Here is a 13,502-nt window from a genome sequence, read left to right on the forward strand (position 1 = left end):
TTTTTTATAAAACATTTTTTTGAATTAATAGAGCCAAAGAGTGTTTTAGTTAAAAGACGGTCTTAATATCTCTTATTGAAAATATGGGGGTCTATATGACCTTTCTCTAAATCCTAGTCGTGTGAATGTCATTCTTCTTAACAGGAATAACAAAAGGATTATTAATTCTTTATTGGCTTATTTTATAATTAAGGTTACTATGTTTGCTACTAAAAAGAATTATTAACTAAATAAATTAAAACACTTTTACGTTGTTTTGTATATTTAAGAGTATAATATTGTTGTGTTTACTTATTGGAGTGAAAATGAAGAGTGTGAATTCCTCCTACTCATTTTTGGGGTGTGGAGTAAGATTCTCACTCTCATAAGGAGAATCCACTTCCACCTCTTGTCTTTTTACCCTTACTTTATTAAATATAATAATATAATTATATTTATTAAGATAAAATAATGTTACATTTGTTAAAAATAATTATATTAAACTTTTTAAATATATTATTATTTATTCATAGATAATTAATAATATTACTACATATTCATTTAATTTTAATAGTATTATAGTTATTTAATGTTAATACTTAATAATAATAAATAATCTATTGTAAGAAAATAACAATTTTGTACTATCTTATATCTTATTAACTCAAGAGGATTACAATAAACCCCTAGAAAGGTTCTGCTAGAATTTAAAAAATCCCAAACATTACGGCATCTAGAAGCCACACGGCACTTTTGACACACAGTATTCTCCTTCCTCGTGAGCTTGAATAGGTCTCACATTGATTTTTACAAATAGTACCTCCAGCTTTTGTAGAATTTATTGTTAACCACTAGACAAAGGACCCACTTCATTCTCCAAACTTCTCAACTTTAGAGTCCATGCCCTGTATCCGATGACAGTGTGGTCCTGTATAAAATTGCCTCAATAATCTCATGGCAATGAAATAATGTCTAAATAGGAGAAGGATCGGTGATCCTGTATAAAATTTACACTATTTTTTAATACCAATTATAGCCCTTGGATTAGAGAATGATAAATGGCCTTCAAAGATACGCATGGAACAAGTATAGCTATCACTATATTATGTGATTCATATTAAAGTAAATGACGATTATCTACCAACCACCTGTTTTTTTCTAATATTTTTAAAAATACACAATTTTTTTTTTTGGGCAGTGGTCCACCTAAAGTTAACATTTTTTTCATTGGTTCACTCATGTCATAACACTGTTAGAATTTTACTGACATCATAAGGGCAAAATTGTCATTTCACAACAATAGAAAAAATGACAATGTTTTATGTTCTTTCTTTTCTTTCCTTTTATTTTGGACATCTGTTAAGGTTTTGTTTTTGGATATTAGAAATTTTTGGTTAAATTTAAATTGTTTTATTTTATAGAAACACGCATAAGATGCAAAAGTAATTCAAATCTGACATCAAGGATGGAAATGGAAGTTTTGCGGGGTTTCTACAGTACCGTATTGAACTTGGAAAATTTTAAATGATATATTTTTGGTATTTATTTAATGCAAAATAATAATTTTACATTTAGGGGCAAAAAAGTTATTTGATTAATATTCTATTAAACTTATTAACTGCGTTATGACGAAAGTGGATGAGTGAAAAGAATGTTAACTTCAGGTAGAGGTTACCCAAAAAAAAAAAAAGATTTATATGTTTTTAAAAAAGCTGAAAAAAATAGGTAGTCGGTAGATAATTATCCTAAAGTAAAATATATCTTGATCACTTGCATACCATAACTGATTGGTGAGGAATAATTCCTTCCAAGCTCTCGGTAACAGAAAATATTCAAAAAAATTTAAGAGAGGACACTGAAAATTTCTTCGAGAGCAACCAGAGAGAGCTAATTTCACCTAATCCACACCCGTAGGGTTAGACAAATCCTGCCATTACCAAGTCCAGCTATGTTTCTGTTATACAATCCGTTCACTTATTTGTTCAAACAACCAAAATAAAAAATAAGAAATTAAATAATTATTCATATGCAGCAATGATTTCTCTCTGTATTTATTTTCTTTCAATTACATTACAATTTGCTCATATTTTAAACTAGAAATCTATCTTTTTTTTTTAAATTTTTCATTTAGTTTTGCGAGGATGCAGACTAAATATCTTGACCAATACAGGTTAGATCTACTTCTCAATCTTTAAAATAAAATTAAGGGTAAAAGTTTGTTTAGTCCCTATATTATGAGGTTAGTGTTCATTTAGTCCCTGTATTTTTAAAAACACCTCAAAACGTCCCTGCTACTAAATATTGACACTTATGCCATTATTTTTTATTATTTTTAACTTGTTTTTACAATATTACATTTTTATAATAATGTTTTTTTTGGATATTAATAAAAATTAAATTATCAAATTAAACTCAAAAATAAAATAAAAACAAAAAAAGTATATATTAATTTTTGTGGAAGCTCACGTATGTCTAAAAAATTAATATCGTAAAAAATTACATTATCAATTTTTTTAGAAAAATTAATATTTTAACTCAAGAGTGTGTTCCACAAAAATTAATATATATATATATATTTATTTTATTTTATTTTTTGGTGTTAAACTGGTAATTTATTTTTTTTCTTTTTAATAATGTCTAAAAAAATTATTATAATAGGGTTATTTTTTTCTTTTTAATAATGTCTAAAAAATTATTATAATAGGGCAATATTATAAAAATAAGTTAAAAGGAACAAAAGATAATGGCAAAAGTGTCAATAATTTAATGGTAGGGATGGTTTGAGGTATTTTTAAAAATATAGGGACTAAACGGACACTAACTTCAAAATATAAGGACTAAACGAGCTTTTACCCTAAAATTAATTACCCTACAAGTATCCGGCCCACCAGAAGGGACTCGGAGCCTTGTAATTTCTCTTATTCATTATTACTATTTTTTCCCTAATTTTACTAGGTAACGTCGTTGCTGAATTAAAGGAAATTTTGATGGAGTGGGCAAGAAAAGAAGATAAAAGTTACAAAGAACAAGCAACGACGCTGATTGGTACCAATCAAAGCTTGACTGTAATTGTTAAGTAGAATTCTCTCAGGGAGAGAATAGACCACTGAATTTAGATAAAATACTTGCTGCCCTTCTTTATTGAATAGGATGAAATTTAAGTACCTCAAGTTTAACGACTACTAAACTCAAGATCACAATCGCTATAAACAACTCATTATATCGCAAATAAATAGCTGAACGGCATGACCTATTCCTTTGCAAACATGCGAACATTGTCCATCAACTTCGATTAGGACCCTCTGACAGGAACACGTTGTGAACCTCCTGGCTTATCAGATGCTTTTACCAATACCTCCCAGAAATGGCAGGACCTTTTTATTTCCGTTTGAAAAATGGTACGCCCACGCCATTTAAAGCTCCCTCGGCAGGGAACGCATTCTAACTCCCTAACTTGAGTGTCCAAACTAATTAATTTATTCACATTTTAAACATATAAAACGGCATTTTATTTTTCTTTTCGGCCTTGCCGTATTGTGCTGAAGGGGTTCTAAAGGGATGGTGGTTCTATCATTGTTGTTTTCGCTAATAAACAGCATTGAAATAAATAATTACATGCCAAGAGCACTACATTCTATATGCAATTGACAAAAAATTAATGTGCCATTGATTACTTTCTATAAAAACTAAACAGTACTCTTCTAGCATAGAGTCACATAAAATGCAAGTTCCGTAATGAAACCTAATGCTCTGTTTTAACAAGGTAGTTTTGCCATAAAAATTGAAAGAAATGGCACAATAATATATTCCGCGTCATTCAACATTTAGCCTATGTCGATAAGTAGAGGCAAGGAAGATAATTCTGTTAACAAATGTGAGTATTGTACGACCACAGATTGGAGACCGGTACTCATAGCCCAATAAAATTACTTATTATCAGTTGAAAACAATATTCCTTGAAGCTCCAAAAAGCTGAAAATCAGTCCCAAACGTATGTGTGGGATAATTTCCTACCTAATTGGAGGGAAAACAAATGTAACGAGAAATTTGTCGATGAAAGAATGCTAACTAAGAAAAATTTGAAGTTCAGAATTTTTATAACACGCTGAAACATAAAAATAACCAAAATAAACGACAAAGATTAAATAGTTTATAGGGTTCTGCCCAAATTTGGCTACTACTATTTAGTTAAAAAGGTGTGGAATTACACAAAATCACTATTCTATAGTCTCACACCAGTGATGGAACTAAGTCAAGGATTCAAAAGCAATTTTATAGAAAAATAAGCCATACTTTATGGAGCTACTCATGTCTACCAAGCAAAGAAAGAAACAAAATAACACCAGCTATCTAATCCATCTCCTTCTTCTTCTTCCATCTTGCTCTTCGGCAGAATTTTTACTAATAGAATTATTATCAAGTCTGTTTTGATGAGACTAGATAGACTCGCCTGGGGGGATTCGAGGCGGGTCGTTTCAGCGGTACAACAATTTCTTTTAAAAAATTGTTTATTCGTGCAAAGGCAGGGGCCAGTTAAAGTTTTGAACATTGGCTCAGTTGGTAATACATGCCTGATTAAAAATTAAATATTTGAGAGAAATTTCAAGCAGGTAACCATGTACATCGTATAATTACATAACAACCAACTCAGGTTCCATGATGTACAAAACTCACAGGAAAACCAACTCTCTTTGGGAGACCTCTTGTTGACTACTTGATGAAGTTCTTCTCACCATTGCTTACGACTATTAATTTGATACAATACATAATATTAACCATTAGTGAATGCAGTTTCCTCACTAACAATAAACATCGATAAACGACTTCAAATAATCATATAAAAAGGGACATTTCCATGCAATGTCTTTAAAGGATGACAAAATCATTATTCTAGGCTATGCATATAAAATGTGAAATATAACTATAGTAGAAGCAAAGTGTATAAAAATGCTAAAGTTTGTGGATTTTAGAAAATGCTTCCATTCATAAGAAGGAACCAGAAACTAAAATTAAGAAAATAAAGACAAAAAGCAATAAACAAATTAAGATATGTTCACTATATTCTGAATAGAATTTGATATGGCCCTATGTTGACCTAGAACAACACTCTATGCCAAGATACAGAACATTTTCTATCATCCCCAATTCTACTTTCTGTGGAGAAAAGTTGAACGCCCAATTACGCAGTCGATTCTTACCTTCTAAGACCTTCAGTTTGATGTAGTCGATTCTTACCTTCCTTCTTACCAGCACCTCTATTTCATCCAAGTAGTGGGCATCCATTTTTCAGCCTAAAATACATTGTTATTTCTCTAAGCATTAACTAAACTTGTATCTATAAGCTATGTTGAATAATATAGATTAAAAAAATTAAAATAAAATTAGTTAAACCCAAATGTTGAACAATCAAAATACATTAAGAATCCTAACCATCTTGTCTACATTGAAACTACCTAAGACTTTGTTCACAAGGGGTAGCTGAAGGCCCAAGTCAGAACACTTGGAAAGTCATCACTCTTTTACCATTCAAATACATCCATTACCACGTCAATAACTCCAACCATCCACATTCATATTTCCACCAGCTATAACTAAAATTTCTAGAACAGTCAATTGATCGAATTTGAGGTATACAGAAACTAACATTACATAATGAAATAGAACACTTAGAATACTACCTCCAAGGTTCAAATGACAGCACTTCTTTGACGAACCTTCGCCTTCTCAGCATCAATTACAGACTCCACCAATTTCACAGCACTATCAAGCTTCCCTTCCGCATTCACCACAACATAATCGAAATTTTTCACGTGTTGCACCTCCTCTCTAGCTGTAGCAATCCTCACTAACAACTCCTCCCTATTCTCAGTCTTCCGCTCAACCAATCTCTCCACCAACGCCATCTCACTCTCTGCTGCCAGAAACACAAACACTGCCGAGTCCCCCAAAATCCTCCTCAAAGTCCGAGCTCCCTGAATGTCCACTCTCAACACAATATCATACCCTTTCGCCATGTACTCCCTAATTTGCGTCTTTGGAATCCCCTTGTAATCCCCATACACTAATGCATATTCCAACAGCTCATTTTTATCAACCATTTGTAAAAACTCCTCCTTTGACACAAAGAAATAATCTTTCCCATTCACTTCACCAGGCCGCATTGGCCTGCTAGTAGCAGTGACAACAAAATGAAGAGAATCACGAGATTCCCTCAGCTTCTTTATAACAGTATCTTTGCCAACCCCACTTGGACCACTAATTACAATTATCAAAGGATTGGGAGGAGGACAAACCGGATTTGAATCAAAGGCATGACCCAATGAAGCTTCAAGCGACCGTAAAAGCTCAATTTTGTTAACAGGGGCGGCCTGGGTATGATTCATTCTGATGTTTGATGAAAAAACAAGCGGCGTTGGAGTTAAAGACAGAGAGTGATCGAATCTTTGATATTGTTTTTCACTTTTAATGGGGTTTCTTTGGAGGGCAAATGGGGACTTGGGTTTTGAGATGATGTAGAGAGAAAACGAAGTGGAGAGTCGACGAAACATCAGGAGAAGATTGGGCGTACTGTTGGGATCACAAATAGAGAAACGATTATGGGTTTTGTTGCAGACTTGCAGATCCGGTTAATTTAGGAGATTCTGCTCTTCTCTTCCGTTTTCGTTTTGTGACATCATTAGATACCGATATCTTTTCTGTGCGTCGCACCTTTTTTATTTTCTTTTGAAGAGATTATCATGTAATAACATGCAGATTCCTATATTTTGTAGATTTCTCAAACTGAGACATAGTTTTTTTTCCATTTTTTGTAGTAGGTCCATAAGCTTAAGGTAGCGTTTTAATTTTAATTTTTAAAATCTGAATACAACTAAATTTAGTTGAAATCTCAATAAATTTAAACACAATTATTTAAATAACATGTTTTTTTTTTAATAATGAATATAAGTGACTACTTATGTATTTGTTAAATAAAAATAATTTAAATATAATTATTTAATATTTATGTCCTTATATGTTAAAACGAATAAAGAGATGAGATCTTATAGTTTACGAAATAATTATATATAATAGAGATATTATTTAGATATAAATTTTATTTTTTATTCAGATATCTTTCGATTCTAATAAAATTTATAAAAAAAATTACTCTTTACATTTGGATGTAAATATTAAAAAATTAAATATAAATTATTAAAAAATGAGTGAATTTAAAAAAAATATGAAATTAATAAAATTTTAAACTTTCAGCACTTAACATATAATCTCTAAGTCTAGAGGGTGATTCAGGCAATTCATGGAGGGTTTTTTTTTTTTTTTTTGATGCAAAAGTGTTTAGAAAGAACCTTTTTTTCGTAATATTAAATAGAATTTAGATGTGATTATGGTATGCTTATCAAGAAATCTTAAGTGTACCTTCTGCAGCCTAGGTTCTTTTTTTTTTTTGGAAACTAGAATTTCATTTATTGGAAGAACTACATATTTTTATCCTTAGATACATAAGTGGAAATCTCACTTGGAGCTTCCTCAATTCATACTTGCTCTATAGTTTGACATAGAGCTAGTTTCACAAGATGATGCGCCGCCTCATTGCAAGTTTGTGGAGCAAAGAGCAATTTTACAATGCTATGCGAAGAAGTCAAAGCTTCTTGTATTTCAGAGATTACCCACCCCACTTCGCACCTACTTGCAAATTTGTTTCCAATGAGATTAACAACATTAAGAGAATCAGATTCGATTATGGTCGGAGTCAACCTAATGTCGCTCGTTAGCCTAACTCCTTTCTGTACAACAAGGGCTTCCACAAATTCTACATCTCCTAGAAAAGGTACTTGAGAAATGGAGGCTGCCATAACGTCGCCTGCTGAATTGCGAACTAGGACTCCAATTCCAGCATGATTAGCCCTGGAACTGACAGCTGCATTAACGTTCACTTTATACCATGGCTGGGGTGGACTTTGCCAAGCCTGCCTTGGGTTATTTGTCTTAGAGTTCCTATCGACTTGACCTTGCATTGTACCTGCTCTAAGTGAAGCCACTAATTCTCAGCTCGAGTGACAACGTCTTGCAGCTCACGAACATCATTATCATGGGTTAGATAATTCCTCGCTAACCAAATTGACCAACAAAAAACCACCCATTCTTCAAATTCATCTTTTATTAAAAGTGATGCTATATGAATGGAAATGTTAGAAAACTCCATTGGCATTGTACTCTTGAGGCTATAATAGAACCTTGTCAACTTCCAAACTTTTTTCACTTGTTTACACCCCCACAAAGGCATGATATATATCGTCATAATCAAAACCACAACAAGGGCATATAGGAGCAACTAGAAGCTTTCTGTTATATAAATTTAAATTGGTGGGTAGAATGTTGGAAAAAGCTCGCCAATAAAAAAAATTTGATCTTTGTTGGGAGAGATAATTTCTAAAAATACTTCTACCACCCTTTTTGATTACTAAAGGTAGATGGCATATCTTTTACTTTCATATGAAATGCCACATGATAACCACTCCTGACTTTATCTTGACCCCGGTTGTCGTATGTCCACACCAGCTGGTCTTCCAATGGTCTTCTAGGCAACGGTATTTTGAGAATTTGGTTTGCGTCTTCTTCTAGGCAATTCAAGGAGGTTGGGGATCTCTGTGGTACGATTGAAAAACAATATCTTATTTTATAGATAACGTAAGACTTTAGTGATTATATATGTTATTGTCTCACATTTAATTTTTTGGGTAATTGTTTAATTGGTGAGCCTGGTCGTGAGAAAAAGGAAAGATGTATTTTTAAAAAAAAATTAATTATGGCTTCACGCTGCTAAAAAAGCACCATCACCGTCTCATCATCTTTTCGTTCCTCAAATAAAAATCCCAAAATCGCCGTCTCTTGTCTCAGATATTACCATTAACCTCTTGACCCAAAATACCCAAATATCAATTTTGATTTTTGTCCTTCCAAAATCCCAATTTTCCGATCCCAACAACGGCGCCGAAACCCTAATTCTGGAATTAACCCAAATAAACAAAACACGATAGAATAATTTGTTTGTCACCCCATTCAATCAAACCCACCACCCTTGTTGATGGGCACAATTAGGGTTTGCAAAGACCCTACAAAACCCTCGATTACTCCAGTCACAACCTCCACTGCTCGCAACGAGACCATAAATGGGTCCCACCAGTTCAAGATCAGCGGCTATTCGCTTTCGAAGGGCATGGGCATCGGCAAGTACATAGCTTCCGATACTTTTATTGTGGGTGGGTATGCATGGGCCGTTTATTTTTACCCGGACGGTAAGAGCGCAGAAGATAACGCGGCTTATGTGTCGTTGTTTATTGCCTTGGCGAGCGAGGGAACAGACGTGAGAGCGCTGTTCGAGCTCACGCTTTTGGATCAGAGCGGGAAGGAACGGCACAAGGTTCATACCCATTTCGGAAGAACCCTTGAAAGTGGACCCTACGCGCTTAAATATCGTGGCAGCATGTGGTGAGTCTTTTTTTTTTTGCCCTTTATTTGTGATTGTTTTGTTAGTTATTGTGTGATTTGATGTTAATGTTTTAGGATGCAAATTGAGGCTCAGTCCCTGTAAATTTATGCGGCTAATATGTGTAGGAATCTATGTAATAAGATTGTAAAAGTCAAGAAATGCGGATTTTGTGGTTTTAGAAGTTAAAACCAAAAATTGTGCTACCGGTTGATGAATTTAAGTACCAAATAGTGGATTTTGGAAGTTTCTAGTGTTGGTTGGGGTTGTACATGTTTACTTAATTCTTGTTAGAAGGTTATTTATATATTGTATATCTGCATTTGGAGAGTTTTACGATTTTTGGGGTTTTTTATGACATTCATGGAGTTCAGTTTGAATTACTCTTGATTCTTGCAAGGTGCTTTAGAATTTCTTCTACAATTCACTGGGTGGCTGGTCTCTACACTTTTTTTTTTTTTTATTATTGCAAAAGCAGGGTCGTAGGAGGATGGTTTGTATACGGATGTTCTATGATTATTAAAACTCCATTGATCAGGCGAAACCTGCATTGGCACAGTTGTTCTCTTTTCTGTGTTGTCAAAGAACTCAGTGCTAGTTCTGTTATTTTCTGTGGTCTTAATTAACCGGGTTCCATTGTTGGGTATTTCAGGGGTTATAAACGCTTTTTCAAGAGAACTTTGCTGGAGACATCAGACTACCTTAAAGATGATTGTCTCTCAGTTAGCTGTTGTGTTGGGGTAGTTAAGTCATATACGGAGGGACCTAAGACATACTCAATTCCTGTGCCGCCTTCTGACATTGGTAAGCAATTTGGGAAGCTTTTGGAAGGCGGAAGGTTTACTGATGTGAATTTTGAAGTTGATGGAGAAAGTTTTGCTGCCCACAAGTTGGTACTTGCTACACGTTCACCTGTGTTCAAGGCACAACTTTTTGGTCCTTTAAAGGATCAAAACACTCAATGCATTAAGGTGGAAGACATGGAAGTCCCAGTTTTTAAGGTTTACTCTCTCTCCTCTCGCTCTCTTCCTACAAACACCGGTCTTATGCATGTTGTTTTCGCGCATACGATTGCTAGTGAACAGCATTAATTCGTTCCTCTATGTTGAGCTTGTTCTTTTGAAAATCTATTTTTGGCCCCATACAACTTGATGTAGTTTCTATCGAAAGGAGAAAAAAAAATGTATGCATGTGTGGACATATAAATCATTGTCTCTGTTCTTGTTTTCCTTTCCCTTATCCTACATTCTTCCACTATTTTGTTGAATGCTAAATGCTTTACACTATAGTCTTGGCTCCTGTCATTGAAAACCGTGATTGGCTTCAGTCATTGGAGACGAAAAATTGAACCTTATTGCTTGCTTTTATTTGTTTGTTTTTGTTTTCCTTTTCTTGCAGTCTTTTTTGGAAATGGATATCCTTCCCACAACATGTCACAAGGGAGTTTGAGTTTTTAGTAATGTCTTTGGTTCGGGTGATTGGGTGAAGGCTCATTCCATTTTCATGTTTATAAAATGGCATTGATAGATTATTAAGCTTATGCATTTTGACTGTTGTGGTGGACGTTTCTTCTGCTTTTGGCTATAATAGGCTATTAATAGTTGCAAGATGGGTTGGATTACTGTATACAAATAGTTGTCTTCACCTAATGTGCTGCATATAAGCAAACGTATTTAAATACTCCATTGAGCTCTTTGGGAACCTTTAATTATGATCTGTATGTTATCTGTGATACATAATTTATAAAATTATAGGAAGAGGTAGCTTCATCTGTTGGTTGCCTTTGTGAGGTGAGTAATTACATTGTTGTACAGGATGATATGTACAATTGTACATCTGGAACCTTCTCCTAAGGCGCTGCTACTGTACCAATATCTTACTCAACCTGGCTGAGGTTTACAATCTTCTTGCTTCTATTCCTGACTGCCGCTGCTATTTGCATTATTTCTATGCCTGAGCAGTTTTATGGTATAAATATTTTTATATTTTGAAACACCTGTTGAATATAAATATAACCTAACTGTTATTTGATTTGTTGAGCATCTATTTTGAATGTTTTTTTCTGACAATGTCTCAGCTGTGTCTAGCAGCGCTCAAGCCAAAAAGATAGTTTGAGAAACTGCCATGAGACAGTTGTATCCAACTATTTGGGTTGTGATTAATATGTAATATTCTAAATTGAATCAACTTTAACGTTCTAAATTTTTGCTGGACTTGCTATTTTGATTCAGTTTCTTAGGATTTTACTTAGCTCACATTGCTATGGATTATAGCAAAGAGATGCCGGCATGTGTTTCTGTATCTCTTCCTTCTCTATTCATAATTTATCTTTTTTCATCTAGGCACATTCTTCTTCTAAGTTAGAGTTGGTGATTATATGCTGCTCTTTGTTCCATTTGATGAGGCTCTGTGGAATGTTTAGTCATAGTTTGGTGTTGCACAGTGCATAAGTAAGCTCGGATGTAGATTTGGATGTAGATGTATTCTTGCTAATGTCATTTGGATATATGCACAGGCATTATTGCATTTTATCTACTGGGATGCTCTGCCAGATATGGAAGACCTTGTTGATCTGAGTCCAAAATGGGCTTCTACACTGATGGCTCAGCATCTTCTTGCTGCAGCAGACCGGTATGCGCTTGAGAGGCTCAAATTACTCTGTGAGGCTAAGCTCTGTGAAGATGTTGCTATAAACACTGTTGCCACCACGTTGGCCTTGGCAGAGCAGCATCACTGTTCCCAACTGAAAGCTGTTTGTCTCAAATTCATTGCATCACCTGAAAATTTAAAAGGTAGATAAATTCAGACTTCTTGCACTATGATTTATGATATGTTTGGAGAGCGTTCTTTGATAGCAATACTAACAACAGGATTTGTTGACCTTTTTTTGCAGCTGTGATGCAAACAGATGGGTTTGAATACTTGAAAGAAAGTTGCCCTTCTGTCCTCACCGAACTGCTACAATATGTGGCCAAAATAGGCGAGCATTCTGTCATTGCTTCAGGGCATGGGAACGAGACATTACCAGATGGCTGTGATGTCAATGGGAGGCGGGTGAAGCAGAGGGTACATTGATAAAGGAATGACTGGTCTTCCATTATCTTTACCACCCCGGAAAAAAAAATGTTAGGTCCAAACATTTTTGGATTATACTAACAGTTGATAAATTATTTGTTAAATATAATATTAGTGGTTCATTAATATTTTCTACAATTTTTGAACATCTGGGTGTTGAAAGTTTGTTTCCTGTGCAGTTCCTGGAAGTTAAAAGACTGGTGAATCGATTTTAAGCTGCACCTGCAGCGACTGTATGTGCTTTGCTATAAAATTTGTTTTATCATCATTTCATACATATTTCCGAGAATAGGTAGGGGAAAGCTTGTGTAACTTTCTAAAGGGATGTGTGCCCTTGACACCCTTGGCTATAGTGTAGATACGCATATTATAATTTATATCTTTCAGATGGACGAGCGCATTTAAGAAAAAATACTCTAGACAAACAAAATTGAATTAGAAATGAATTTAGTTTTTTAAATTTTTATTTTATTTGAGACTTATGTCATACTTGCATTTCATACATGAGGTATATGGTTTGTATCTCAATAAGTATAGCATCTTACATGTCTTTTCTAAATCAATAACAAACTACGATTTAGTAACACGACTTAAAATATAAAGTTAGGAGCTATCTATAATAACTAGAGCTGTCAAAATTTAACGTGATTCGATTATCTAAAACAAACCTGAAATAAGTATAGGTGATCAAATTTGATACCATTATTAGATGGGTTGGATTTGGGTGGACACTATTATTTTCTGAATTGGGTTAAGGTTAAAGTTCGTAATCTATTTACTTTATCAATGACATGATTACATAATATTTTAGTTATAAAATTTTATGTAAATTTATAATTTTAATAGTGTAAATATGTAAAATATTAGTAGATATGTATAATTTATAATATTGATATATAATATTATTTGCATATATGTAATTAAAACTGTAATAATATAAATATGTAGTATTTTGGTAGATATG

At 33.7% G+C, this 13,502-nt stretch overlaps 3 protein-coding genes across 6 annotated transcripts; 1 reads left to right on the plus strand and 2 right to left on the minus strand.

Annotated features, from left to right (window-relative positions):
- Positions 1-4,304: 4,304 nt before the first annotated feature.
- Positions 4,305-6,696, minus strand: LOC18032218 (guanylate kinase 3, chloroplastic). 3 transcript variants are annotated; one of them, XR_002904952.1, is made up of 3 exons: positions 5,658-6,696; positions 4,654-4,724; positions 4,306-4,550 (listed from the first exon to the last, which is right to left on the minus strand). XR_002904952.1 is itself a non-coding variant. In XM_006419718.2 (2 exons), the coding sequence occupies exon 1, from the start codon at positions 6,525-6,527 to the stop codon at positions 5,667-5,669; it is 861 nt and encodes a 286-aa protein (XP_006419781.1). In that variant the 5' UTR covers positions 6,528-6,696; the 3' UTR covers positions 4,305-4,724; positions 5,658-5,666. The 3 variants fall into 3 exon arrangements, 2 of the variants coding, with proteins under 2 accessions (XP_006419781.1, XP_024038406.1); XM_006419718.2 differs by having other exon boundaries at positions 4,305-4,724; XM_024182638.1 differs by lacking the exons at positions 4,306-4,550; positions 4,654-4,724 and adding an exon at positions 5,049-5,270.
- An 812-nt stretch (positions 6,697-7,508) lies between these two features.
- LOC112096697 lies at positions 7,509-7,991 on the minus strand. The gene has a single exon (XM_024179998.1). It carries the CDS (start codon positions 7,989-7,991, stop codon positions 7,509-7,511), a length of 483 nt encoding a protein of 160 aa, XP_024035766.1.
- A 562-nt stretch (positions 7,992-8,553) lies between these two features.
- LOC18032217 (BTB/POZ and MATH domain-containing protein 2) lies at positions 8,554-12,995 on the plus strand. 2 transcript variants are annotated; one of them, XR_002904787.1, is made up of 4 exons: positions 8,554-9,465; positions 10,116-10,464; positions 11,278-11,431; positions 11,979-12,058. XR_002904787.1 is itself a non-coding variant. In XM_006419719.2 (4 exons), the coding sequence occupies exons 1-4, from the start codon at positions 9,062-9,064 to the stop codon at positions 12,536-12,538; spliced, it is 1,212 nt and encodes a 403-aa protein (XP_006419782.1). In that variant the 5' UTR covers positions 8,559-9,061; the 3' UTR covers positions 12,539-12,995. The 2 variants fall into 2 exon arrangements, 1 of the variants encoding a protein (XP_006419782.1); XM_006419719.2 differs by lacking the exon at positions 11,278-11,431 and adding an exon at positions 12,357-12,995 and having other exon boundaries at positions 8,559-9,465; positions 11,979-12,255.
- The last annotated feature ends 507 nt before the right edge of the window (positions 12,996-13,502 follow it).

Source organism: Citrus clementina, unplaced genomic scaffold (assembly GCF_000493195.1).
Source record: "Citrus clementina cultivar Clemenules unplaced genomic scaffold, Citrus_clementina_v1.0 scaffold_9, whole genome shotgun sequence".
Taxonomy (NCBI): Eukaryota; Viridiplantae; Streptophyta; class Magnoliopsida; order Sapindales; family Rutaceae; genus Citrus; species Citrus x clementina.

Bases quoted from the DNA above. Each gene is read 5' to 3' on its own strand.
- LOC18032218 (XM_006419718.2), bottom strand. From the start codon at position 6,527: ATGTTTCGTCGACTCTCCACTTCGTTTTCTCTCTACATCATCTCAAAA.
- LOC112096697 (XM_024179998.1), bottom strand. From the start codon at position 7,991: ATGCAAGGTCAAGTCGATAGGAACTCTAAGACAAATAACCCAAGGCAG.
- LOC18032217 (XM_006419719.2), top strand. From the start codon at position 9,062: ATGGGCACAATTAGGGTTTGCAAAGACCCTACAAAACCCTCGATTACT. The intron at 9,466-10,115 runs GTGAGTCTTTTT...TGGGTATTTCAG, and splicing joins AAATATCGTGGCAGCATGTG to GGGTTATAAACGCTTTTTCA. The intron at 10,465-11,978 runs GTTTACTCTCTC...ATATATGCACAG, and splicing joins TGGAAGTCCCAGTTTTTAAG to GCATTATTGCATTTTATCTA.